Here is a 26,705-nt window from a genome sequence, read left to right as displayed (position 1 = left end):
TGACATTCATCAGCTGGAGACCTGGGGTGCATTGTCCCCCCTCCTGCCTCAGGTACGTCCTCAGCTGCCAAAAAGGGGGACTCGAGCCCAAGATCTCGGCTTTCCCTTCTGCTCCTTAAGGACCCGCATCTTTTCTCACCCTCTCCAGGTTCTCAGATGGATGAGAAGCTGCATATAAATGGGATTTTATTTACATGACCCAGTGCCTGTGTTCACAGGTCTTCAGCCAGCCCCGTTTCCTTCCCGTCTCTCATTTGCCATATAATCGCCAAGAGGAGGGCATCCTCGGGGAAAAGTCTCATGTTTTCTAGGTGAGTTTTCCCAGCTGCCAGGTTACAGGGTCAGGAGACAAAGGTGGGGGCATCGAGTCTGGTTTACTCCATTTCCAGGCTCTTCTTTCTTCTCTTCTTGACTCCTGGGATCTCTGATAGAAAACTTAGGTCATTTCCTCACCCTGGTATAGTGTCGGTTGAGAAGACGACAGCATCTAATTTAGTTGCAAACTAATCCAGTAGCTCGTCCAGGAACCCAGCATTCTAGGGCCATATTGCCCAAAGCATTTCTCCCTTGATTCTCGCTAGAAGGGCAGGGGCTCTGTTTTCTTTATCTTAGAAGTGGTCATAGGGGTTACGGCGACTGCTGAGTGAGCAACCACAGAGCACTAAACATTTTGCTTATGCCCATTCGAATTCTCATCGCAAGCCTTCAGGATGGTAAGAACACCTGTCTCCACCTTCCAGGGGAGGCATGAGGCTTAAGCACATGGTTGTAACAGGGCCGAGGTCCAGCTGTTGGCGGGAGAACTGGGAGGTGAGCCGTCGAATCCGGCTGGTCTGAAGCCTCAGTTCTTTCCAACAGCCTTGCCCGCTCGTCCTGATCCCCCACGCCTACCCCCAGCACCATGGACCGTGCACACCCATAATAAGACCCAGTCTGTGATGAGTGAAGAGAATGGACCTAGATGGCTCGTGAACAGCACGATCCTGGACCTATTCTAAGCAAACGGGGTGGGGGGTGGAGGTGGGGCGTACCGTTGGGAGATGGGTCGAAGAACTCCAGACTGGACCAGCTCCTACGGTTGGAGCCCTTGAGTAAGGACCCCACCTCTTTGAGGCTCTTTTTCCAAAATGCTAAAATGAGGTGGGGACCCCGGGCCACCGTGCCTTCCAGTGTTAGGCTTCTTCACTTTCCCCTGCATCCTCCTCCCCTGCCCCCACTGTGAGCCCACTTCTTCCCCCTTTTGTGAGAAGCAGCTTTTATAAAAAGAACTGCAAGCCGTCAGCTGCTTCTGGAAGAGGAGCTATGTAACAGATGGAGGTGTGGTGTGAAGCAGTTCCCACGGAGAGAGGGCAACTCACGCATCCCTAATGTGTCCGGGAATTAAAAGGGAAAATAGTCCATCGTTTCGTGTCTTCATAGCTTCTTCTTCCTCTTTTTCTCTGCATTCTCACAAATGAAGAACGTACTTTTTTTTTTTTAAATGGGGAAGCATGAGCAATGACCAGCACACCCTGTAAAGAAAAGCCAAATTCTCCCTAAAATAAAAAGGCCTTTGGAGGTGGGATAAAAGCTATTCCTACCCCTGTTATTCTCAGATGAAAGAGGGGAATGCAGTTTTTAAGATCAAAAATCTATGTTGTGCACATATGCTGGGTAATAAAGTCTGGGGAAAATATCAAACGTGTTATGGATGCATGCATGTATTTTTGCTAATTGATGTACAATTTATTTTTTTATTGTTTATGTAGTTTACATAGCAGTGATCATTTTTACCTTAAGCGTTTTAGTACAATTTGAAGCACAGAGATAATTATCGTGGTATTTATTTTTTAATGTATATCTCGGTAATTTATTTATTTAGGCCAAAGTCCAAATGTGAACTAAGACCAGGATTAGGCAACAGGGAAACAAAGCCGCTAATGCTGAATCTCGGTGGGGAAGGAGCACATTTTCCACCCTGGAGTTTGAAAATTAACACCTTCAAGAACCAGGAATCATTAGCACATCAAGAATTAGGGTGATACCTCTTTTCAGCCCAGTGAATGAAACAAGTCTTTGTATTTATTTTTTTCCAGAAGGCAGCCTTAGCCTGGCTTCCAGAGGCAGGATTCCGTGGAGGTCAGTGCAAGTTCACCTGTCAAAAATAGAAGTACTGACCTATAAAGAATTTTTTCCAATGTAATCTTTTCAGGATCTGGGAGTATTCAGAAGAAATACAACCAGGAACCAGGCGGGAGCAGACACTGCTGGCTGGGGACTGGGGGCGGGGGGTGGGGCTGTTGAATCCTCCTCCGTTCCAGGAGCCCCCTAACTTTGGGACTGACACCCCCGCATGCGGCTACCGAACCCAGGTTGCGACGGGGGCCACTTCCCTCTGGACTCCAAGTCCTCAAATAAAAAAAGAGAAAACCCCACAGTGTGTCCCCAGTAACTGAATCAGTGTAAGATCTTTCTTCTGCAGAAACCCCAAATCATCCTAGAAAACTTAACTCTCCTTAAGTAAACGTCTGTTGAAAACCCCTCCTGGGAAACAGTAGGAATGGCTAATTCTCCATCTGCATCTAAAGCGTTCTCGGAGGGCGTGGGTGTGCCCCATATTAAGAAACAGAAGATATGATTATTTGTGTTACGGAAGGATTCGTCCACGGATGAGCAGTTTCATTGTATTCCTTTTAAAAAATTATACTTGTGCGTTATAGACAAAAGTAGAAAACAGATTTTTTTTTTAAAAAAAGGAAGTATAAACTCCCTATAACCCACCACCCATAGATAGATAAAACCCTGCCAACATCATCCCCTGATATTTTTTCCCTAGCATGTACAATTACAATGTATATATATATATATTTTTTTAGGGCTGCACCTGCCGGCATATACAGAGGTTCCCAGGCTAGGGGTCAAATCAGAGCTCAGCCACCAGCCTACGCCACAGCCACAGCAACATGGAATCTGAGCCATGGCTGCAACCCACACCACAGCTCACGGCAATGCCAGATCCTCAGCCCACTGAGCAAGGCCAGGGATTGAACCTGCAACCTCATGGATACTAGTCAAATTCGTTTCCACTGAGCCAGGAAGGGAACTCCTACAATTACTAGAATGGAATCACACTAAATGTATTATTTCATAGCCTATTCTTTCACTTCACATAATATTATGAATATCTGTTCATGTGAAAACGATATTTCCCCACCATCATTTTTAATGGCTGTATGGACTTCCATTAAATGGGTTTGTTTAGATTACTTTCAGTCTTTTTATTTTGGCTACACCCGTGGCATATGGAAGTTCTGAGGCCAGGGATCAAACACGCACCTCTGTGGGGAGCTGGACTCTTAACCCACTGCACCCGCCCCAGGAACTCCAACTTTCAGTTTTTCACTGTTATAAAGGCTGCTGTGGTGTAAATTACTTCAGCTAAATATTGACTCTCTCCTCTCTTGGTTTCTTTGGATCAATTGACACACTCAGATTCCTTTTGGAGGGCGCGCACATCTAAAGCGGCTGTCCTTGCAGCTCAGCTGCCTTCCAGAAGCTTGCGGTTGAAATGTGCGGTCTGGCATTTCCACTAAGAAGGAACACAGCTGTGGAAACGTGTGGGGCGCTCTCACGTCTCTGTTTTTCCTGTTGCCAGCGTGTCCTTACCTATGTGCAGGCAGCCCGCCCGCTGGTCCAGATAAATTGATAGCGGGGAAATGACAATATCACCACTAATTGGAAAAGCCTTCGGGAGCAAGTTCCGATTCTTCCAGAGCTGTGTGATCTTGTCCTCTCTTGCCTTTTTTTTTTTTTTTTTTTAAATCTGGCATTTGCTCAAACACACCCTCCTTTTGAGCGGCCCGGCTGACGGGCCAGCTCCCTGGTTCCTGCCACTATCTGGTGAGGCCGGCACTGTTTCGCACAGTCATGACATTAAAGAGATCCTGCGTGCGAATTACTCGCAAGGAACTACCTATGTGTGAGGTCCCCTTGAGGAGACAGTGATGACAGAGGGTCCCGGATTTGCGGTGGTCGTGTGGGGGCCTGGGGGGGGGAGGTCAGAGCGCCTTGGGCAGGTGGGTCTTTCTAGTTTGATCTCAACCCCCATCCAGGCCATCGAGGCTGAGCCGGCATCTTCCACACTCAGGAGAGGTAACATTCCTGTTTCTTTACCACAGATCCCCTTTTGGAAAAAAGTTGGATTTCTTTTTCTGCTGTTTGAAACTAAAGACCCTCACGATGGATGCAGCTTCCCAAAGAGTCCCTTGACGAGAAGATGTGACTGACTGTCCAGGAGAGGAAGCCAAACCCTGACTTACGGAAAAATTGAAACGCAGAGAAGACCCCGGCCAGTCTTATTCCAAATGGTCAGGTAAGAGTTAAAATAAAGGTCAGGTAAGATTCAGAAAAAAGGCTTTCACTGATGCCTCACTTTTTTTTTTTTTTTTTGGTCGTTTTGCTATTTCTTGGGCCGCTCTCGTGGCATGTGGAGATTCCCAGGCTAGGGGTCCAGTCGGAGCTATAGCCACCGGCCTACACCAGAGCCACAGCAACGCAGGATCCGAGCCGCGTCTGCAACCTACACCACAGCTCACGGCAACGCCGGATCGTTAACCCACTGAGCAAGGGCAGGGACCGAACCCGCAACCTCATGGTTCCTAGTCGGATTCGTTAACCACTGCGCCACGACGGAAACTCCTCACTTTTTTTTTTTTAATCCAAAAGATTGAATCATTTATAAGGAATTTGTTCTTGTTCCACCTGTCAAATTCTGATAAATGGACAATGTCAACAAGAGACAAAAACATCTTTTTTTTTTTTTTCCCCCAAAGTCTGAAAAAAGTCTAGCCATCAGCTCAGATTTTGTTTTCATTGCCCCCAGGTACCATTTTGAGGGTGCTTTCTGGGTTCTTTTGGGTCCATTTGGCCCTGTGGTCCGGGGTAGAAGGCAGAATTGTTTTCTCACTTTTCCTCAATCTGGTCTCAATCTAGTGCTTTTTGTCACCTTGATGCTACTTTAAATAGGTACAGATTCCAGGCTTATAATTATACATTGCTTTTGCAAACATTTTGCAGGGTGTCAGCAGCAAGGTAGGTTGCAGAATTCCTGCGTTTTGCCTACAAGCCGTCTGCCTGCCATCTCGAGGCAGAGAGAAGGCCCTGTGGTTCTGTGGTGAAGAGGCAATTTCTTTTTCTTTTCTTTTTAGGGCCACACTTGTGGCATATGGAAGTTCCCGGGCTAGGGGCCTACAGCCCAGCCAGAGCAACGCCAGATCCAAGCTACATTTGTGGCCTATGCTGCAGCTTTTGGGAACTTGGGATCCTTAACCCACGGAGCAAGGCCAGGGAGCGAACTCACATTCTCACGGGCACTATGTTGGGTTCTTAACCTGCTGAGCTGTGATGGGAATTTCAAGAGGCAACTTCTTGATGACGACAAAAGTGGAAGAGTGTCTGACCTCCACCTGCGTCCTCATGAGGTGGCTTTCGTATAGCTGTCCCTTTAATCTGGGAAACAACGTAGATCAAAAACTGCATAATAATTTTGGAAACCTTAAGTATTTCTTTATGTTAAAAATTTAGGGGGATGGGATTAAAGGATATAAACTACTATGTATAAAATAGTTAAGCAACAGGGATACATGTGTGCAGCACAGGAAACCAGAGCCACTCTCTTGTAATAACTTAATAGACTATAATCAGTAAAAATACTGAGTTGCAATGCTGTACACTTGAAACTAATATCATATGGTAAATCAATTATACCTCAATTTAAAAAAATAAATTTCCTTCCAAGGGAGGCAAAAACAGATGGAAAAAAATACTCTCAGCTTATATGCATTAAATATCCTAAAATCTTTACTTTATTTTATTTTATGATTTTATTCGGCCACACTTGTGGCATGTGGAAGTTCCCAAGCCAGGGATCAAACCCGTACCCCTGCAGTAACCTAAGCCACAGCAGTGACCATGCTGGATCCTTAACCTGCTGAGCCGCCAGGGGACTCCAAAATATCATTAAATCACTTTGTGGGGCACATGAATCATTGTAAATCAACTACACTTTCATTCTTAAAAAGGAAATAAAAAAAGAAAAGGTAGATTCCTTTCCTGGGATCACACGCCCACTCGCCAGCTGAGGGGCATGACCCTGAGGGGGGTTTCCCCTCATTCCTGCTGTTTGTCTGGTTCGGGGTTAAGGGCACTGGTACCAGCTCATCTTCGCAGTGGGTTCCCTGATTGGCAGCTGGCGTGTGACACACGTTCACACACGGAAGTCAGGAAGGTGGAAGAACCGTACTTGTGCAAAGCTGCCATGCTTTTTTCTTCCTATCATAGACAACAAACCACCTGCTGTGTTTCACTGAAAAAAATAAATAAATAAATAATTGGGGGTTCCCTTCGCGGCTCAGTGGCTAACAAACCTGACTAGGATCCATGAGGATGCAGGTTTGATCCTGGGCCTCGCTCAGTGGGTTAAGGATCCGGCATTGCTGTGAACTCTGGTGTAGGTCGCAGACGTGGCTCGGATCTGGCATGGTTGTGGCTGTGGTGCAGGCCAGCACAGGATTGGACCCCTAGCCTGGGAACCTCCATATGCTGTGGGAGCAGCACTAAAAAAAAAGATTAAAAAAAAAAAAAAAAGATGAAAGCTTTTCAGCAAGAGGCCCTCTAGCAAGAAGTGGGCATTCCAGACAAGAAGCAAAGGAGCAAAGAGGATGAGACCAAAGCACACCTGCCCAAGCCACTGGCTTGGCCCCTGGTTCTTGGTTACCCTCAGCTCCTTAGGGAGCCGAACTTGATTTCTGACTCCGTGATATATTCTTCAGAGTTCACTTTATGTAAATAATGTAGTAAAGTGCGTACAAGTCTTCCTGAGATTGCTTTCCTCCAGTCATTACCAAATCCTTTGACTGTTTCCTAAATCCACGAGATGCTCTGTCTTCAGCAGCTGCTAGATGCAGAAACACTGGAGCCGAATAGACCCTTTTACAGGAACTTTTAAATGAACCTTCTTTCTGTCCTGAAGGCACAGCCCATTTGTATACATTAGTATTTTCACTAGGGAGTCAGCTCTTTTAGGACAGAAGCGAAGTCCCAGTGGTGGGCGGGTTCGAGGCTTGGGTCCGTTGCATACCGAACCCTCAGGAAACAGCTGTGAGTCACAGGGTGAGAAACACCTTGGACGCCGTGGGTTGATGCAATTGCCACAGGAGTCCTTTCGGGTAGGTAAGACTACTCAGCAGTCCCGCCTTGGCTCTGTATTTTCCTTCTCTCCCAGGTTGCCTGGTAGCCCACGATAGGCAGAGGCGTGCAAGAGAAGCACAGATGGAAATGCTGACGGCCTGGTGCTGGGACCAGCCGACCTCCCACTGGGCTTTAGGCTTCCTTCCTGTTCCTCTTAGCTTTCGGTCTCTCTCCGTCTTTCTTGGGGGTCTAGATGGGGAACTCTAGGAGCCTGGTTAACGTGGTGAATAACAACAGCAGGGTAAATTAACTGAGTGTATGCACTTATGCGGCTTCTTGGCATGAACCTGGTGTTTATTTATTCGACATTTAATTCAGCAGCCGTTCATTATAGCAAGTGCAGGGCTGGCATTGAGGACATGATGCTTTTCTCTCTTTTTCGGCCATACCCACAGCATGTGGAAATTGCCCGGCCAGGGATCGAACCCGCGCCACAGCAGCAACCCCGCCAGAGCCAATGACAATGCCAGATCCTTAACCAGCTGAGCCACCAGGGATCCCTGAGGACAAGATGTTCTCAGTCATGGCCCCAGGTTGAGTAGAACCCAGAATTCATATCTAGCAATGGCCATTTTTTTTTAAAAAGATTGTGAATGGGAGTTTCCATTGTGGCTCAGTAGTAATGAACCCAACTAGTATCCACGAGGATGTGGGTTCACCTCCTAGCCTCAGTTAGTGGGTTAATGATCTGGCATTGCTGTGAGCTATGGCGAGGCTGGTAGCTACAGCTCTGATTTGACCCCTAGCTGGGGAACTTCCATATGCAGCAGGAACCACCCTAAAAAGACGATAAGGAAAAAAAAAAAAAAAAAAAAAAGAGGGAATGACGTTATAATCAACAACATTATTTTTGGATAATTAGTACCAGCAAGAATTGCCTTGTTTAGTGATAAAAATTTCTCCCTGGAGAACTTATCTCCTGTGAGATCATTCAGATTAGGTTTTTTTTTTTTTTTTTCTTGTCTTTTTTTTTTTTTTTTTTTTGTCTTTTTGTTGTTGTTGTTGTTGCTATCTCTTGGGCCGCTCCCGCGGCATATGGAGGTTCCCAGGCTAGGGGTTGAATCGGAGCTGTAGCCACCGGCCTACGCCAGAGCCATAGCAACGCGCGATCCGAGCCGCGTCTGCAACCTACACCACAGCTCACGGCAACGCCGGATCGTTAACCCACTGAGCAGGGGCAGGGACCGAACCCGCGACCTCATGGTTCCTAGTCGGATTCGTTAACCACTGCGCCACGACGGGAACTCCTCAGATTAGGTTTTGGTTGAACTGTTACCCCTCTGGAGGATACAACCTATGCCAGCTGTGAATTTCCTGGACACACTAATAAACTGATAGAACATTCTGCGTCATGATCCAGCTCGGTGTCCATTTCTCTTCTATCACTTGCCAATGGATGCTAAAATAAATATATTAAGGGAGAAATGACCTTTAAAAGTTCCTATAAGGAGCAAGCCCCTTCCCAGAGGAATGTTCTCTCCATTTTTTTTTTTTTTTTCTTTCCCAGGTATCATTTCAAAGGAGAGGTGTGTTAACAAAACAGACGCGGAAGAGACACGGTTGAAGTGAAGCTGCTTGTTTTGCAGGCAACGTAACAAGGTGAGGCTTTCAGAGGAAAAACATTCAGGGACCTCTCAGTGTATGAGTTTTATAGGGCAAAAAACAAAACCAAAAACCTGTTTCCTGACTTAAGACAATGATGTATCTTTTCTGTCCGCATCTATAACCTAGTTAAGACCAAGAGAGTTTTGCATCCTTTGGGAGTGGAGGCGGTCCAGTCTGGCTTGGGGTGACATTTTTGTGGGAAGACCTTCGTTGTTGGTGGCTTCTAGCCTCAGCATCTTTTGAGGGAGCAGAAGAGGAGGCTTTCCTTACAGACAGAAACGCCTTCAACCCTGTGCTTTAGACTCGGTCCGCCTGGCATGTTCTAGGTATCGTTGCTAAGCTCCAGCCCTCTGTCCGCTCTGCCACTGGTGACGACTCCTCGGCCCACTGGAGGGGCACCAGCGGGCCCCCCGCCCCCGCACCGCGTTCATGCCCGGGGCCCCCACATAAGCATTGATGGCAGCTTTTTTTGGTGTTTCTGGCTCTTACCTCTACCAAGTGTGGTCAGTTGGGATGCTAGTTTCCGTGGGTGCGGGGGTCCGTTCCAGGGCCTGCTGATGGGGAGGAGGCGTTTTCTGGTTGTCATGGTGATCCAGAGGGTCCGGCGGGCAGGTCTCGGGCAAGAACCCGGGAGACTGAATTTTCCTGCCAAACAAGGAACACACCCAGAAAAAGAATCATCCCTCATCTCTCTTGATTTTTGTTCAGCTGGATATTTCTGTTTATACTCTCCTGAGCCTAGACTCGAATGCCACACGATACACAAGTAAATTTCCCCACTTGCATGCTTCCTGAATTCTCCGGGAAGGCAGCTGCTGGGAGTCAAGGGAAGGTGGTACTTGGTTTTGTTTCAAACCTAGGTAATTGTTCACTATTTCAGCGGCAGTGGTTCTTATGGTAACTGAGTCAACAAAAATGAATGGTGAAAAAATGCCAGCCTCCACCACCACCACCACCGACAAACCCAAAATAGGAGCCTTCACTAACAAAATTAACAACCCAAAATATGAGCCTACGCTAACAACCAAAGAAATAACAACCCAAAATATGAGCCCACACTAAAAACAACAACAAAAAAATAGTAACAGTGAAAAAATGAGCCTACACCTGCAACGGTCCCATTCCAGGTGATTCTACACACAGGGTAGGCATTTGATGCCTTTATGAGGGTGGGCCCTGCCTGAGTATTTGCATGCTAATATACATATCTCTTAAGTATTTTTCATTTCAATTACCGACTCGTGTTTTATTGATTTGCTGATGTGTGAGCAGATGGAGTCTCTTGTCTGTATAAATAAAATAAAATCCAGGAGGGGGTGTAGGTGGAGATAAAATGTTCTAAAGAAGGACCTGCTGGGGTAAGAGTAACTCTCCCCATAACTTCCTTGAAGAACTTCCTGTCATTCAAGGGTAACAATCATATTCATATTTGCCACTGGTTCATGACCGATTGCCTCCCCGCTAGAAGACACCGATGCATTTTAAGGTTATTTAACGCCTGTAACATGCGGTCGCTGTTTCTTGCTAATGGAAACCCTTCAAACATTAATACAGAGTGACAATCCTCTGCTAAATAATCTCCTCTCCACTCTTTCAAGGAGTTATCAGGGAGGGTCTGGCAGCAAATAAGATCAGCTTTGTAAGACATCAGTCATTTTTATAACAAAAACAGCGCTCCATCTATCTGGGAGCTGGGTGTACGAGAACGAGCACTTTACGATTGAGCAAAGAATGAATGACTTAATAAATGTTGTTGAGAAAATTGGCTATCCATATTGAAAAAAAATAGATCCGTGCCTTGCACAGCACTCAACAGCCTTCTCCAGATGGAATAAAGACATAAATCTGTACAGCAAAACTTTAAAACTGTTAGAGGGATATATAAGGGTTTGTTTTTATGAACCTGGAAGAGAGAAGACTTTCTTAAACAAGACCCCAAAAACAGAAGTCATGAAGGACTGAGACATTTGACCGTATGAAATTTTAAGGCCTCTGAACTGTAAGACACCAGATACCATCGAGCCCTGCATTTCTTAATGGAAAAAAAATATATTAGCAGGGAATTCCACTCATGAAATATCTAGAATTTACTTTTAAACTCCTATCAGTCAGTAACGAAGGGACCAAAAAATGTACAAGTAGACCCAAGATGTGAGTAAGTCAATGACTAGGAATCTCGGGTGGCTGGTAGGACCGTGAAAAGTTCAGCTTTGCTAGCAAGCAAAAAATGAAAACGGCTACTGTTTTCTACCCTTTAGCTTGGAAAAATGAGCACTTCTGGGGAAAAAAGTGTTAATGAATATTCAGATTCTGAATAGTCACTGTGGCTGCTGAGAGTGTAAGCTGATACCGCCACGCTTGGGAGTAAAATAAACACAATATATGAACTCATCGAACCCACAGATAGGTAATTACTGTCCATGGAGTGTCTTTCAAACTGTTTTGAAAGGACCCACTGTAGAAAATACCTTTTCTAGGACAACCCAGCACCTGTGTACACATACACTGGTAAATAAAATAAGACACACTTTCAGAAAACATTCATTACCCTTAACTGTATGTGGTGCATTTTGACGTTTTTATTCTGCTCTCGCGGTTCTTAAAAAACTTTGGTAGTGGCTTGCTGAATTTATCTCACAATCCTCTGGGAAAGGGAGTATCCAGAATAGATATTTTTTAATTAAAAAAAATTTTTTTTTTGTCTTTCTGTATTTTCTTGGGCCGCACACGTGGCACATGGAGGTTCCCAGGCTAGGGGTCTTATAAGAGCTATAGCTGCCGGCCTACACCACCCCACAGCAACGCAGGATCCAAGCCGCCTCTGTGACCTACACCACAGCTCATGGCAACGCCGGATCCTTAACCTCCTTAACCCACTGATTGAGGCCAGGGATCGAACCTGCAACCTCACGGTTCTTAGTTGGATTCATTAACCGCTGAGCCACTACGGGAACTCCCAGAATATATTTTGTAAGCTCCTATAAGTCAATATGGAGAGGATAAAAAATGCAAGGTACTCCCCAAGAGAAGCTCTCAAACACGCACAAGATGTGTAAGAAGATGCCAAGGGGTACCCAGTTCTCCTGACTTGAGACAAGTTCCCTCTCACAAAGCATCTTTTCTCTTCTTTGCCAACTAGGAAACCATCAGACCATCGATGGCTACTTCTAAGCCAAACAAGCTATTTTTTGACTCTCATAAAATACGTTTGCCATGGAGCCTTTGAAGTCTTTTGAACTCCCTGGAATAAAAGTGCCAGCTTAACGCGGTGACACTACCCCTTTTAAAGCCGATCTCCAGATCTCCGTGTCTTAGGTGATAATGTCCTGCCCATCTTCATGTGGCTTTCAGATCGTCTCTGTCTCTCTTAGCATCCATTAGATGTTCCTTCTTACCCGTAGCCATCCGAACACCTACCTGAGGCCAAGCTAAGCATTGTCACTATAAATTTCTCTTGCAATAGCTCAATTTAATCATTTGCTAATAAAATGTCTCAGCTGGCAAGCTCTAATGGTGATAGAATTACACCATGAAACCAGGTCATGTGCAGCCGTAAATCCAAAGAAGCAGTTGAAGGGTCCAGATGAAAAGACACACAAAGCAGAAGATGAGCTCAAAAGTAGGGTTGGAGAAATGCGTTCAACACACTGTGTTGCAAGACTCAGAGGTGAACAATGATTTACTGAGGTAGGATGTTTGAGTTCCGAATCCTAAAGGGTGCCTTTCTCAAACCCATAGCACCCAAACAACTGTTCCATAGGGTGTCACTAGGTATCTTATGAAAAATATGAGGTCCCATGAGGTTGTGAACTTCAATTCCACGTAGTTAAACAGATTGCTTTCACAGCTGAGCATCACAGAAACTCTACATTTTAAATATTTATTGCGGTTTTCCCCAAAACAATCCCTAAATGTTTCCCTGCCTTGTTTAATCATAGAAAGTGTTATGTATTTCCCCCCCCCCCAGAGCACTCATTAGCATTTCCTCAAACTATTATTTTGCCAAAGTTTCTTTGAAAAATACTATCCTGGGGAAGAGGGGGTGGTGAACGTACCTAAGAAAGAAAATGTGCAACATAGAAAAAAGAAACATAAAAAGCAGGATGCATAAAGCAAAAAAAAAATCAAAGAGATTATAGCATTTATAACATTAAATATAGATGAAGGAAGCAGGCATATTGACATAAATGTTTCTCATATTAGATGCAAAAATTAAATTTTAATTTCAAAAGGCACAAGGGGAAAACAGTAAGAACAAAAATTATTATAAATTGTAAAGTATAAACTTTTTATTTATATATCATCTTTAAAAATTTTAAAGGAGAGATGGGAATGGAAGAAAGGCAGGAGAAAAAAAGAGAAAATAGGTTGGCAGAACTAATTTCAAGAAGAACAAGAATTTATAACAATGCTACATTTTTTTAATGGGAAGAAAGAAATAAGCCACCATAAAGCAATTCTAGTTATGAGCCTATCTAGTTCAAGTGACCTAGAATTGAAATATATTAATAAAAACTATGATCATATATAAATAAATACGTAGGATCAAAAGCTGTCATCATTAGACTCTATGACTGGATTAAATATACATCATAAGCATAGATGCTTTGAGTAATATAATTCATAAGGTTATTTTAATGAACATGTTTAGATATCAAACTTTATACCCAAGAGGATATACAATTCTTTTCAAAAACCCATTGCTTACAAAATTCAATTAATATACTTGGCTGCAGAGAAAACTTTAATACGTTCTAAAATGTAGAAATTAAACAGGCAAAAATCTGTGAAAACTGCATAGTGTCAAGTAGTAGAAAGCCTATATTTGAAATATACGAATGATAGACATGAACGAAAAAAGATAATGCGTGCGCAGACCTAAATACAGCCAGGCCAGCAGGTGCCACAGATCATAGCTATAATCACGGGAAAGGCTCCCCCGTGGTTTTGCTCCTACCTGGAGCCTTCGTTATTCTCATCATTATCTATCTGTAGGCATCATCCACGGCCATCGTCTACCTGTAGCCGCTGTTCTACCTGTAGTCGTTACGATGCTGTTCCTTTCAGCATCAACTTCTAAGGCTAATGATGTGCTCTCCCGACCTCTCTTTCCCTCAGCCATGCTCTCTTAGCGCTCTTCCTCCTGGCTAATAGCTGGAAATCTTGAGAGCAGAATGGATCATGCATGATTTTATCCTTTGCACATCAAAGCACTCTGCCCTGGGAGATCATGGGTATCTTTCCTTTCCTCCCTATTACTCACTCAGAAAGTGTGTGTTTCTGTGCCCGAAGTATATTTTCCGGAGCTGCTTGGACCACTTGAGTTGTAGAAGTCACACCCTGGGGACCCACAGGCCAACTTAGAGAGGTACAGCCTGAGAAAGAACATGGATTTGGCGTCGTTAAGACTTGAACACTCTAGTTAACCCAGCCCTCCCGCTGCCCATTTCTTGGTAGCCGTTATGTATCCTGCTTCACACTCTTGGAGGCGTTTGAGTTTGCAGACCCATTTTAGAGGTTCAGGCTGTGTGTTACGGCCATCGTCACCTAGGAGCTGCTCTTGATGCACCATGTCGTCTCCCTTACAAAAGTCCTCCACTGAGTTCTGTAGGGTACCCCCCAAAATCATGTCCACCCAGAAACTTGCAAACATAATTAGTTAAGACGAGGCCATACTGGATTAGGACGGGCCCTAAACACAATGACTGGTGTCCTTCGAAGAAGGTCATGTAAAGACACAGGCAGCCGTGTGACCAGGGAGGCAGAAATGGGAGTGATACAGCCCCAAACCAAAGAGTGCCAAAGACTGCCAGCGTACCCTAGAATCTAGATGGAGATCAGGAAGGGTTCTTTCCTGGAGCCTTCAGAGGGAGCACGCCCTGCAGACCCTGTGATTTCAGGCTTCAAGGCTGCACAACTGGGTGAGAAGACATTTCCGTTGTCTTAAGCCACGTCATCTGTGATCACTCACTCCCACGGCCGTGGGAAACGAATGCACGTCTTACAAGTGGTGGCAGAGACAGAAGTCAGGCCGAAGACGCTGGGCGAGAAGAGAGTCAAGAGTCCGAGCCTCCAAATAAAAAAGATGTTGAAGAGCGAAGGAACGTAGGAAAACTTCTAGATAATCAGCAAGCACCAGGCCCCCAGGCCCAGGGGGTCTGGGGGTGCGTGTTGGAGGCTTCCCAAAACAATAGGTACGACTGAGTCTTGGCCGTCCTGCAGAAATTGGCTGTTCCCATGTGGGAAGTGGCTGCCAGGTCCTTAGACAAGGTAGCGAGAGCAAGTTAGGAAACATACCCACACTCTGCAAATCCCAAATCCCACGTGCTGCTCTGCTGGGGGCTGAGTGCTTTTGGTTTCTGGTGGGTCGTGTTTTACTTTTTCCAGGTCAGTGTTTTCAAACGGTCACTGGACTTACAGAATGGTGATAAATAGCGCAATTCAATGCGTCCACGCCAAAAATGATGCCAAAAGTAATATTTTCCCCAATTGTCGGAGGATATGTACTTATAAATGATTTCATGCCTTTGGCCCCAATTGACTATTTAGCAGGAGGAAATTAATTGCTCTTAATAAAAGTTCAATTTATGGTCAATTCTCTCCTAATGCATTAAATAAGGGCAATTTCTGGTCTTTCCTTTCCTTTCTCAGTAATCCTAAAGACAGAACTTGAACAGATAAGTCAGCCGGATGATGTGCCCTTTCGGTTCCCTAACAAGAAGTGTCATATCACTGACTTCTGTGTTTACCCTCCTTTAGTGTCTGAGTCGATAAAGCGCTCAGAGCTCTTTTCCCCTGTTCAAACAAAAACAACGCATCCTCCACCCTTGCACCCTCGTTTCACTAAGGAATTTGCTTTAATCATAATTAAATTAAAGCTCCCCAAGTTCTATTCAACAAGCAAGGCTAGAAGGATTCTGCGCAAATAGTTTGCCAAAGCCTGTAATTTGCGTCGTAATGCCATCAGCTCATCACGGGGATTTGGAGCAATGACTACTTTTTAGCTCAGCCTCATGCCTAAAAAGCATTTTAATGGGCTCCAAATGACCATAAGTGCTATTTGCAGAGGCCTGAAAATTGTGGATAATGATATTCTGCGCAGGAAATCGTTCTCTTAAACTAATCCCACACATTCTGTTCATTCCGTCTGCCCAGGTTTTGCACGACTCTGCTCAGCATTGAATACTATCTCCTTGGGTCACAAGCCATTGACGTGCATGGAATTCTCTGGGTCTTCCTGGAAGACGCTGACACCACCTCCTTGGCTAAGGCCGGGCAGAGGGTAGAATCCATTTTCTGAATAATTTGAGACGAATGAACCATATCGTCCTCCTTCACCTTCCATGTAACCTTGGCCGTGAAGAGCAAGACTACGTCTGTCCATCCAACCTGTTGGATCTTGAGCTTGGGGTGACCATTCAGGTGAGTCAACGGGTGGCTATAACTTGGTCAAACCGCATTGATGAATTATGCTTCTCGGTCAACATGGCTGTGTTCATAGACTGTACAAGCAGGCTGTGAGATTTATACCAGGCCCCTCTCCCATGTGACACTGTCATTGGTGAGGCCAAAATAAGGTGGGGAGTCAGACTGTTCACTGAAAAAAAAAAACCATAAACCCTCGGTGCTCGTGTTCCTACACACACCGATGGTGTGTGTCCTAGGTGCCGGCCTTGACCTCTGCTGGCTCCCATAGCCCATCGATTCCACTGAGGTCCACTGGGGTCCATGTGAAAACACCTTTTTATTAAAAAAGTAAACAAGGGACGTCTGTGTGTGGCTGACAGGGGCGGGAATCGATGGGCAACAAGAGGAGAGGCAAAGCCAGTTGGGTTGAGAGTTGGGCAGGGCTTCCTCAAATCCCGAAGACCCAGGAAGCAAATGCAGAATTGCCATTCCCCTGCACGCACCCCTGACTGAATTCCCGGATTGTTTCAGAGCCTCTCTAAGCGGAGATTAAGGCCTACATCTATCTCTAGCCACAAGAATCAACTAGTTAATTAACTGATTAGGAGGTAGGCTGTTTTCTAATTTTTGACTCATTTAAGAGGATAAAGAGATCCCTTTGTAAGCACTGGGACTGGTGAGCAGAAAGGTAACCCTTTGCCTCCTTTTCTCTGATTGGAGCTTGAGGCTCTGCAGAGTGGACAGTGAGGTGGGCCTGAGGATGCTGGCATGGCAGGCAGAGCTGCCAACAGGAATCCCGGCAGCTCCCCTCCCCCAGACCCCCACGCACTTGGTAGGCTGTAGGAGGACCCAGCAACCGGAAGATGGGCTCAGTCATATTCAGTAACTCGGGGATGATAATGAGATGCACGGAGGTGGTAGGGTGAGTCCGTCTAAGCAGTCGGATGCCTCACTGCTCTGTTTGCCCCAAGCTCTGTGAATCACCCTTGCTTTATGTCCACAGGACTTTGTTCTTAGATCGTCTGGAAGTCGGAGGTCCCTGTGGCGGTCGCAAAGGCTACGGAAAATAAGAGATGCTCTTTCCCCCGGACGTTCGCCCTCAGGTATGGCCCCGGAACTCAGATGGAGGGCTCCCTCCATCCGGGAGCATCAGGAGCCAGTGCACACTGGGACACGGCACCCTGGTCTCTGCCTCTGTGGCCACCACCAATGTCCCCTTGGGGTTTCTCCATCAACCTGGGGCCCAGTGTGGGTGACAGCACGGAGCAGAATCCCCAGCCAACTCGTAACGCATATGTAGCCTGAGAGAGAATAACCTTTTTTTTGAAGCCTTGCCAGTAGACAAATCAATAGGTAGCAGGTGCCTTTCAGCCCAACCTCTGAGGGAGTCGTAATTTTTACACGTGAATAGGAGGGTTGCAGAGAATAATCATTTCAATAAAAGGCTCGATCCACGCACAGTGTTCAGGAAAGAGGACTTTGTGGTTTGCAAGCGCCAGAGCCCTACAGACACAGCCTGGTTCCGGAGTTTGTTTCTTGTAGTAAAAAAAACCAAAACACCAAACTCATTCTTTGGCTCATTTGCATCTTACAGTGCTACCTTGCAGTCTAGTTAGCTGACAGTGACAGTGGCACTCGGCGAAGCCCATCAGCTTTATTCTCCCTTTACAAACATCAGCTCTCTCCGCCAGCAAGCGGTCATATCTGTACCCCCCGATGAGCAGGACCTACGGACTGGTTCCTGCTGAGACCTGGGGTGAGAAGCAGGAGCGAACTTCTTATTGTCCAGGTATCAAGGTCAACCCAGAATCCCAAGGAGCTGGCAAACCTATGTATATCTTACAGCGCTTTACATCAAGTCAGCCACTAGAGAGCGTGGCAGAGACGGAGGGCTCCAGGCTGCATTTTGGAGGGACTACTCTCTCCTAGCCAGGCTGGCTTACACGCCAAGAAATGCATGGCTTCTCTGCTCTGACTACTGACAACGACAGTTTCAAAGAACCGTCCTAAGATCTTAAGCCGTGGCAAATGGTGGAGAACACCATGTCATCTGTGACATGATGATAACGATGCGAAGGGATTCCCAGAAATCAATTAGGACCAGGAGGAAAAACAGACAAAAAAATGCGTTTACGAATGGCTCGTTCCTTAATTTCAAAATCCCTTATTATCGTTGAACCATCCCAACAACGGAAAGCAGAAAACGTCTAAAACACGGGGGCTGCCCAGGGTTTGGATGAACGGGCCCGTGTTCCTTTTGTGAAACGCTTCGAGGGGGGCTTGCCCTGGGAGTCGGTGGGTCTCTGTCATTTTGATTGTCCCTGTTCTTCGAGCTCCCTTGATGTGCTGGGATGGTGCGAGGTGGCTGCACCAAAACTCATGCATTCAAGGGCTGAGGATGGGGGCGGATCTGCTCATCCGTCTATAGTCCTCAGCGTCAGAAACAGACCCTGGTCCACACACCCCCTTCTCCCCACACCTATGGCACGTGTCCATCAGAACAGGCATCTAGAGACAGGACGTTGTGTCATTAGTATGTTAGGCATGTTCCATGGTTGTAAAGATTCCCCACAAGGGGAAAGTCATTGCCGAGGACAGAGATGTTTTATAGCTGCTGCTGATTTACAGGCTGGTAAAGCCAGTCTTCCGCTGCCCTTGAAGATATGAAAGAGCAAGACAAGACAGTGTGTGAAATCGCCAGAGAGGTCTTGGTCAGCTCTGTGCACACCTCAAGCTCACACCTCTCCCTTCCTAGATGACTTTGGTTCAGGCACGGTATTCTAAGATCTCGGTGGTCCAGGTGTGGGATTCTCAGGACACCCGAAGACCAACAGGGGAGACAGAAGAGGTAAGAGACCAGCTAGGGACCCACAGGAGCAAGCCCACGTGTAAGAGGAGGGGTACATGATCAAAAAAGGGGGTCGTGAAACATACAATTTACCATGAAATGTTTCCCACACCCCACCGCTTCCATGGGTTATGGAAGTTCCCAGACCAGGGGTTGAATCGGAGCTGTAGCCACCAGCCTACACCACAGCCACAGCAACGCCAGATCTGAGCCACATCGGCAACCTACACTGCAGCTTGTGGCAACGCAGGATCCTTAACCCATTGAGAGGGGCCAGGGATTGAACCCGCATCCTCATGGATACCAGTTGGGTTCTTAACCCTCTGAGCTACGTCGGGAAGTCCTACCATGAAATGCTTTCATGTTCAAATTGAGAGAGGACGCCAGGAAGATGATGCCTTGTTTTGGCATGATGGCTGCCATTGCCAGTGGGTAGAACTCACAGGTTGTCTTTGGCTGGCAGAGCAGGGAGGAGGCCCTGGGTCCTGGAGTCGGGCAGACTGGGAGAGGTGGACACAGCACAAGGCGTAAGAATCAGGGAGAAAGCCTCACAAGTTAGCATGTGGAACACATGTCATTAACCCTTCACACTCCATCCAAGCTCCCCCTTCGTCAGAGTCCAGGGCTGGTGGGAACAGAGTCCAGTATGTAGAGAACAGGTCAAGACAATGAACAGAAAAATGGGGACCGTGGGACAGAGTTCCTCAGTGAAGGAAGAACCAATGTTTCCTGAGGCTCCACTATGTGCCGGCTATAATCCGGCTCCTCATCTGTTTACGGCAAGAGGAAGCATATTCATGGATTTGGTATATAACCAAATTCCATCTTATTATATCTACTTTATTAATTAATTAAAGATATGCGGTTATATTACATCTGCTTTATTGATTGATTAAAGATATGTGGTTGCTTTTAGATTTTATTTAAATTCACCTAAATAGAGGGATATGTGATTTTCTTCTTCTTTTAACTCATTCTTTCCCTGATTTCTCTATATCAGCGCATACAGATTTAGCTAATTCCTTTCAGTGTTGTACAGGATTCCATGCGACGACCACAGTACAATTTATTTCCCATTCTCCTGCATGTACGTGAAGGTTGATCCCAATTTTTCACCTTCAGAAACAACACCGCAGTGACCGCTCTTGTGCATACTTCCTTGTCTACATATGTGCGAATTTCTCTCATGTAATGTGTAAAGGTAGGATTCCTGGATCAATAGTTACACACATGTTCAGTTCCCCTAAAGATTAGCAAGTTCTCTTTGAAGCTGCTGTATTAATTTCTATTTTAGCCAGGAGGAAATGCAATAGTTTAATTGTTTGCCCTTTACATGTTACCAAAAACTTGGTCTTACACGGGTCTTAAAATTATTTTTGCCCATCAGATAGGCTTGAAGTTATTGACATTTTTTTTTTCATTTTTTTTTGTATTTTGTCTTTTTGTTGTTGTTGTTGTTGTTGTTGCTATTTCTTGGGCCGCTCCCGCGGCATATGGAGGTTCCCAGGCTAGGGGTCGAATCGGAGCTGTAGCCACCGGCCCACGCCAGAGCCACAGCAACGCGGGATCCGAGCCGCGTCTGCACCCTACACCACAGCTCACGGCAACGCCGGATCGTTAACCCACTGAGCAAGGGCAGGGACCGAACCCGCAACCTCATGGTTCCTAGTCGGATTCGTTAACCACTGCGCCACGACGGGAACTCCGTTATTGACATTTTAATACGTATTTTCCTGACCTCCGGTGAGGGAAAGTAGTTTTTCATAGGTTTACTGATAATTTGTTCTCCTTGTTTTGTTAAATCCTTGGGAGTGTCCCTGGACTTTTCCTCTTATGGGTGTTTATCTTTTCCTTCTTCGTTTGTAGGCGTCCTTGGTCCATCGTGAATATGATTCCTTTGCTTTGCCCAACCTGTGACTTGGTTTTTTTACCTTTGCTTTGGGCATCTTGGAAGCACAGAAAATTGTCAAACTTAAAATTGTTTATTTTATTTAAAAGGAAAAGAAAAATTGGAGGAGTTCTCATGCGGTGGAGTAGGTCAAGGATCTGACGTGGTCCTTGCAGTGGCTCAGGTTCCTGCTGTGGCTCTGGTTCCATCCCTGACCCAGGAACTTCCACATGCTGCAGGCATGGCCAAAAAACAAATAAAAATAAAAGAACATTTTGTAATAGTGAAGTTTTGGAGGTCCCATTGTGGTGCAGCAGAAAGGAATCCGACTAGGAACGATGAGGTTGTGGGTTCGATCCCTGGCCTCGCTCAGTGGGTTAAGGATCTGGCGTTGTGGGGAGCTGTGGTATAGGTCATAGATGTGGCTTGGATCCTGCGTTGCTGTGGCTGTGGTGTAGGCCAGCAGCTGTAGCTCCGATTACACCCCTAGCCTGGTAACCTCCATATGCCGCGGGTGCAGTCTAAAATAATAATAATAATAATAATGAAGTTTTGACAAAATCAAATTTATCTACATTTCCAGCGTAAGTCAGTTTTTTTTTTTTTTTCCCCTATGGAAGGCATCCCTTCTTTTCTAGCAGACGCATTCTGTTCTCCAAGTATCATGTTTCACTAACAGGCATCGTGCCCCTTGAGAAATTACTGATTCCATATCTGGGACTGCAAATGTAAAAGATGACCTTGGGCCTTCTTGTACCTGAAAAGCCAGGAGGCTCTCACGTGTAACGGAAACAGGTCAAAAGAACACCGGAAGCCACGGGAAGGAACTCTCAGGTCAAAGTGGGGACAGTTTGAGCATCATGATTAATAATGATTACGGAAGATAAAAACCAGTTAAATATATAAAAATCCATGAGCCTTTTATAATGCGAACAAATAAACGTCATTGATCCCTTTGGCGGGTTGCTAAGGCACCCAGGCACTTATCCTGCCTCCTCAGTAAGAACCACCCTTCAAGGTAACTACATAGTCAATAAGGGAATTCTTTACAGAAGAATTAAGCTCATAAATGCAGAAGGATAATTGAGCTAGAAAAGCGTCCCTTTGCAGAACACGGAAAATAATGCGTCCAGGGCCGTTATCATCATCAGCTGCCACAGTCACGAGGCGGAAAGTTGGTGAAAACTCGACGGACGGATCAGATTGACAATCCATGTTAACGTCATAAAATGCCTAATGGAAAAAGTCACCAGGATGCAGGGAGGAGCACACAGCCTGCGAACTGTCTTTCAAAACGTTGTGCAAAACGCACCCAGACACCCCCAACCCCCAACAAAACCCCAAACTGAATCTCATCAAACTTCCAGCCCAAACCGTCTGTTTATAAGAAAGAAGGGGAGACAGGAAGCTGTCAGCCAAATCGGAAGATGCAACATTCTGCAGAACGAAGGTCCCCCTTTTCTTCACCAAAACAGATAACAGGGGGGGTCGGTGGGGGGTGGGAGTGGGGGAAGAGGTGTGAAAGGGCAGCTGTGTCGAGTTAACAGCGCATCATCCGGGGATTCTTGAGGGACTTTTTTTTTATATTCTGATCTGAACAAACTATCAAAGGACATTTGGTGAAACATCAACACATACAGAGTTTTAGATGCTAATGAGGCATTCATTTCATGGGGTGGTACTGTAGTTAGTTAGTTAGTTAGTTTGTTTTTGAAGTCCTTTTCTGGTAGGAGCATGTTAAAGGTGAAACGTGCATTGTCTGAGATTTAGTTTTAAATTCTCCAGCAAACAGGAGGAAAAAAAACAAGCAAGGAGGGAGGAAGAGAGGGTACAAAAACAGAACAAAGTCTTTAGAAGACTGAAGTTTAGGGGCCATATGTGGTGTTCATGAGGCACTTCCCTCTCCTTTTGTATATGCTCGAAAATACCCATAGTTAATATTTTTCATAGCTAAACCTGTCACCTACTGCAATCATTCTCGCCATAAATGAAAGATGAATTTTCATAATAAAAAAGGGAAAGCCTGTCTGACCTCCAGTGTCATAAAGATATTCTCCCGTTGTGGAGCTGTTTTCCGTTTTCGACATTGAGAGTTTTGATGCCACGTGAGCTGATTTTTGTGCACACTCTGAGGCAGAGAGAGATATATCTCTAAAACACTTTTTGATTAGTCCAGCTTTTCCCCCATTTAATTATCATATCTCCTGGACCATATCACAAAGTCTCATAAACGCTGAGGTCTCTTTTAGGCGCTATCTTTGGCCCCATTGATCTGTCTGTCTGTCCCCGTGCTAGAATTATAACAGGTCTTGATATCGGGTAAGTCACCCTCTGCATAACTTTCTTTTGCCTCAAACTGCAAGGTTATAAGAAACAGCACCTGGAGGCAGACACAGAGGGCCATAGACTCTCAACTTTGCCGGGAGGCAGACACAGAGGGCCACAGACTCTGAACTTTGCCGGGAGGCAGACACAGAGGGCCATAGACTCTCAACTTTGCCGGGAGGTGGCAAAGCGTTAAAACTTTGTTTTCCTCCCTCGAGGAGCCATGTGAATGTGTTTGGTGCACAACAGATGTTCCCACTCTTATTTTGGTCAAATAAAGAACTTTGGTTGGCCACTCAAGATGATCAATCCTGGCAGAGAACTCAGTTTCTCTTCTCTCTCATTCTTAGTTAAGAAAACTTCAGGCGTTCCTGTCGAGGCTCAGTGAGGGAAGAACCCGACTAGGATCCACGAAGATTTGAGTTCTATCCCTGGTCTTGATCAGTGGGTTAAGGATGCCACATGGCCGTGGCTGTGGTGTAGGCCTCAGCTGCAGCTCTGATTCTGCCCCTAGCCTAGGAACCTCCTTATGCCACAGGTGCGGCCCTAAAGAGACAAAAAAAAAAAAGGAAAAAAGAACACCGGGATTTGGGCTGGGCTTTCATTTCCCAGTTTTCCCTCCGTTCAAGTGTAACAGGTTTAAATTCCGGTCAATGTGATGGGAGTGAAGGGATCTTGGCAATCGCTGACAAGTGACCTTTGCTTTTTTTGCTTTTTTTCTCATCTTCCAGCCTGATACCTCGAGATCAGATATGATGGCTGGAGACTGGGCCTTTGTTCTTGATCCTGAGAACCAGGTCTCATCATAGAAATCCCAGACCAAGAACACAGGCTGCTCTTGGCTCCATGGGGCTCCCTCGGTGCCCTGGGCTGCCTGCCTCATTGACATCAGGGGCCCTAGGAGCTCTGCCTTCAGCAGGAGGTGAGGGGGGCGGCGGCGGCGAGGTGGGGAGAGGACGCGAGGAGGCCGCAGGTGTGCTAAGCAGTCCTTGAATTTGTACCTGACACCTCGTATTCCCGTAATTAAACCCAGAAGCCCAAAGCAGAAATGCACAGACCGTCTTCTCCTCTGCAGGGCAGAGGCTGCCCACACAGACGCGGGGTCCTGCGGAATCGGAGGCCCGATGCTGCGTTGGAGGCTCACCCTGGAGAAGCAAGCAACACTGTGACATGGCAGGTTAGGCCATCCGACTCCAGGGCCGAGTTCCTTCAGCCTGGGGGGCCTTCGGGGGCTGGATGTCTTTTGCTCCAGATGCTGCCTGGCGTTTCAAAGACACGTTTTGAAGCCTTGGCCACAGATCAAAATGACTACTGAATATTGTTCTCCGTGTGTGATAGCTGCAGCGGGAGGGGGCGCTGCGGGAAGTGGTCCTGCTGACTTCTGAAGCTGGTCTGACCCACAGTTTCCTTCGAGGCTCTTTCTCTCTCCTTTTTTAATTGCAACCTCCTTCCTCCCTCCTCCTCCCCGCCCCCAGCACCCCCTCCATTCTTTTCCAGGCTTGATGCTCTGGTCTGGTGGGCAGAGAAGGCAGGGAAAGATCCAGAACTTCTCCCCGACCATTGGCGAGGGATGGAAACGTCGTTCGAATGAAAGCTGGTTTGCTAAGAATTTAAGGGGAAGACAAACAAAAGCAAGAGAGCAGCCAGCTCCTTGTGTGTTCAATTCCCCGCACTTTGACTTTCACTAAAGCAACTCCTCTTTACCAAGGGGAGGGAGTTTACCGTATTGCCTGGTCTCTAATGCCAAGGGGATGGCATTTACCGTATCGCCTGGTCAATGTGAGGCTTGTGGCTGAATGAAATTATGTTACCCAAAACATGCGCTTCTGAAAGGTTCTTCTCCTCTCTGGCTCCAGTCAACTCTTTTCTTGAGCAACTCATTACCTACTGATTGGCGCATTGTTCCCCCCCAAACAAAACAGAACAAAAACCTAAAAGAAGGGAGTCCCAGGCAGGAAACGAAGCCCATGCAATGGTCTCAAGGTGGGAAGATACCTGGCAGGTTAGAAGCAACACCTGAGGTCGGCGTGCTTGAAACGAGGGAGCAGGAGAGAGAAGCAAGTGTTAAGATCACCAAGGTAGCAGGTGGTCAGCTGTGTGGTCCATGGGAAGATGTGCTGACTGCCCACGTGAAGTGGGGGAAGCACTGCAGGCTTTAGAGCGGAGGAGCGACACCCCCTGACTTTGTTTCTCTTTCTGAGCTTGCAAACAGACCACCGAGGGGGCAAGGATAAGAGGGGAGGGGGTACTTAGAAGGTTCGTGTCAAGAGGTGAGGTTGGGAGTTCCCGTTGTGGCTCAGCAGGTTAGGAATCAGACTAGTATCCACGAGCATGTGGGTTGGATCCCTGGCCTCGCCTCAGTGGGTGGAGGATCTGGCGTTGCTCTGAGCTGTGCTGTAGGTTGCAGACGTGGCTGCGATTCCACCCCTGGCCTGGGAACTTCCCTATGCTGTAGATGTGGCCCTAAAAAGCAAAAAGAGAGAGCGAGAAAGATGAGCTTGGCTGGGACCAGAGCCCTCATGGTCGAAAGAGGTGGTTATGGCGGGAGGAGGGGAGAGCAGAAGGTCTTTCTTGGTGTCTTGGATGTTGGTGCAAAGGAAAAAGGAGCCCGTTCTTCCATGACTGCCGTCTGCGCTCGGTCCCGGTTTGCGCGTCCTCGCCCTGTTTCCCTCTTCTGTCCTGGTAGCTGCTGTCTGGGTAAGAGCAGGGGGTTGGGGCGGGGGTGTCTCTGCCACCAGCATTCGTGGGGGTGACGGGAAAGCTTCCTTATTCTCCAGATGGCATATTTCTGGATCTCTGCTTCCAGAGATGGGGGAGTGAGAAAGGAAGGACATGTAGTCTTACTTTTTGCCACTGGCTTTTGTCCCAGTAAGAAGACACGAGCACACAGGGAGGGAAGGCTTGGCATCCTTGTCAACCACAGTGGAAGCCAGAAAAGGCAAAAAACGGTGGCTGCTACAGATTATCTTTATTTTTCAGAGTATCTTATGTTATTACAACCTTGTGAGGTTGAACTTTTAAGCTGGCTCTTCCTACAGCCAACCCCTCAGATCCAACTAAAGTGTGACAGCACATGAACAGCCCCTCTGACGTCTTAGCTTATCCTCAGCATTTGCTGCCCAGGGGGCTGTTATGCTACCTTCCAAGTTAACAGAGGTACTAATTTATTATAATGTCTTCATGAAGACAGTTTGGATACCAAACCTATTTTCATCCGTTATTGAGTGGTTCAGAAACTGTATTCATTAGACTCTCGTTTGGAATAATTTTCGACTTACGGAAAAGCAGAAAACATAGTTTGCATACATTCCTTGGGCAGCTTCCCCTGCTATTAGCATCTTACATTGCCATGCGTCGTCTGGGTGTATTTGCCAAAACTAAGAATTGAGACATTACTTGGGCACA

At 46.4% G+C, this 26,705-nt stretch overlaps 1 protein-coding gene across 1 annotated transcript in view; it reads right to left on the bottom strand.

Annotated features, from left to right (window-relative positions):
- Positions 1 to 26,705, bottom strand: part of LOC102160183 — a 159,401-nt gene that overhangs the window by 66,789 nt on the left and 65,907 nt on the right. The window contains exon 4 of the mRNA XM_021066318.1: positions 9,322 to 9,477. Within this exon, the coding sequence (XP_020921977.1) occupies positions 9,322 to 9,477 (156 nt within the window). The remainder of the gene's footprint in view (positions 1 to 9,321; positions 9,478 to 26,705) is intronic.

This window comes from Sus scrofa, chromosome 12 (genome assembly GCF_000003025.6).
Source record: "Sus scrofa isolate TJ Tabasco breed Duroc chromosome 12, Sscrofa11.1, whole genome shotgun sequence".
Lineage (NCBI taxonomy): Eukaryota > Metazoa > Chordata > Mammalia > Artiodactyla > Suidae > Sus > Sus scrofa.
Note: the sequence above shows the minus strand (reverse complement) of the source record. Positions and strands in the feature narration are given on the sequence as shown.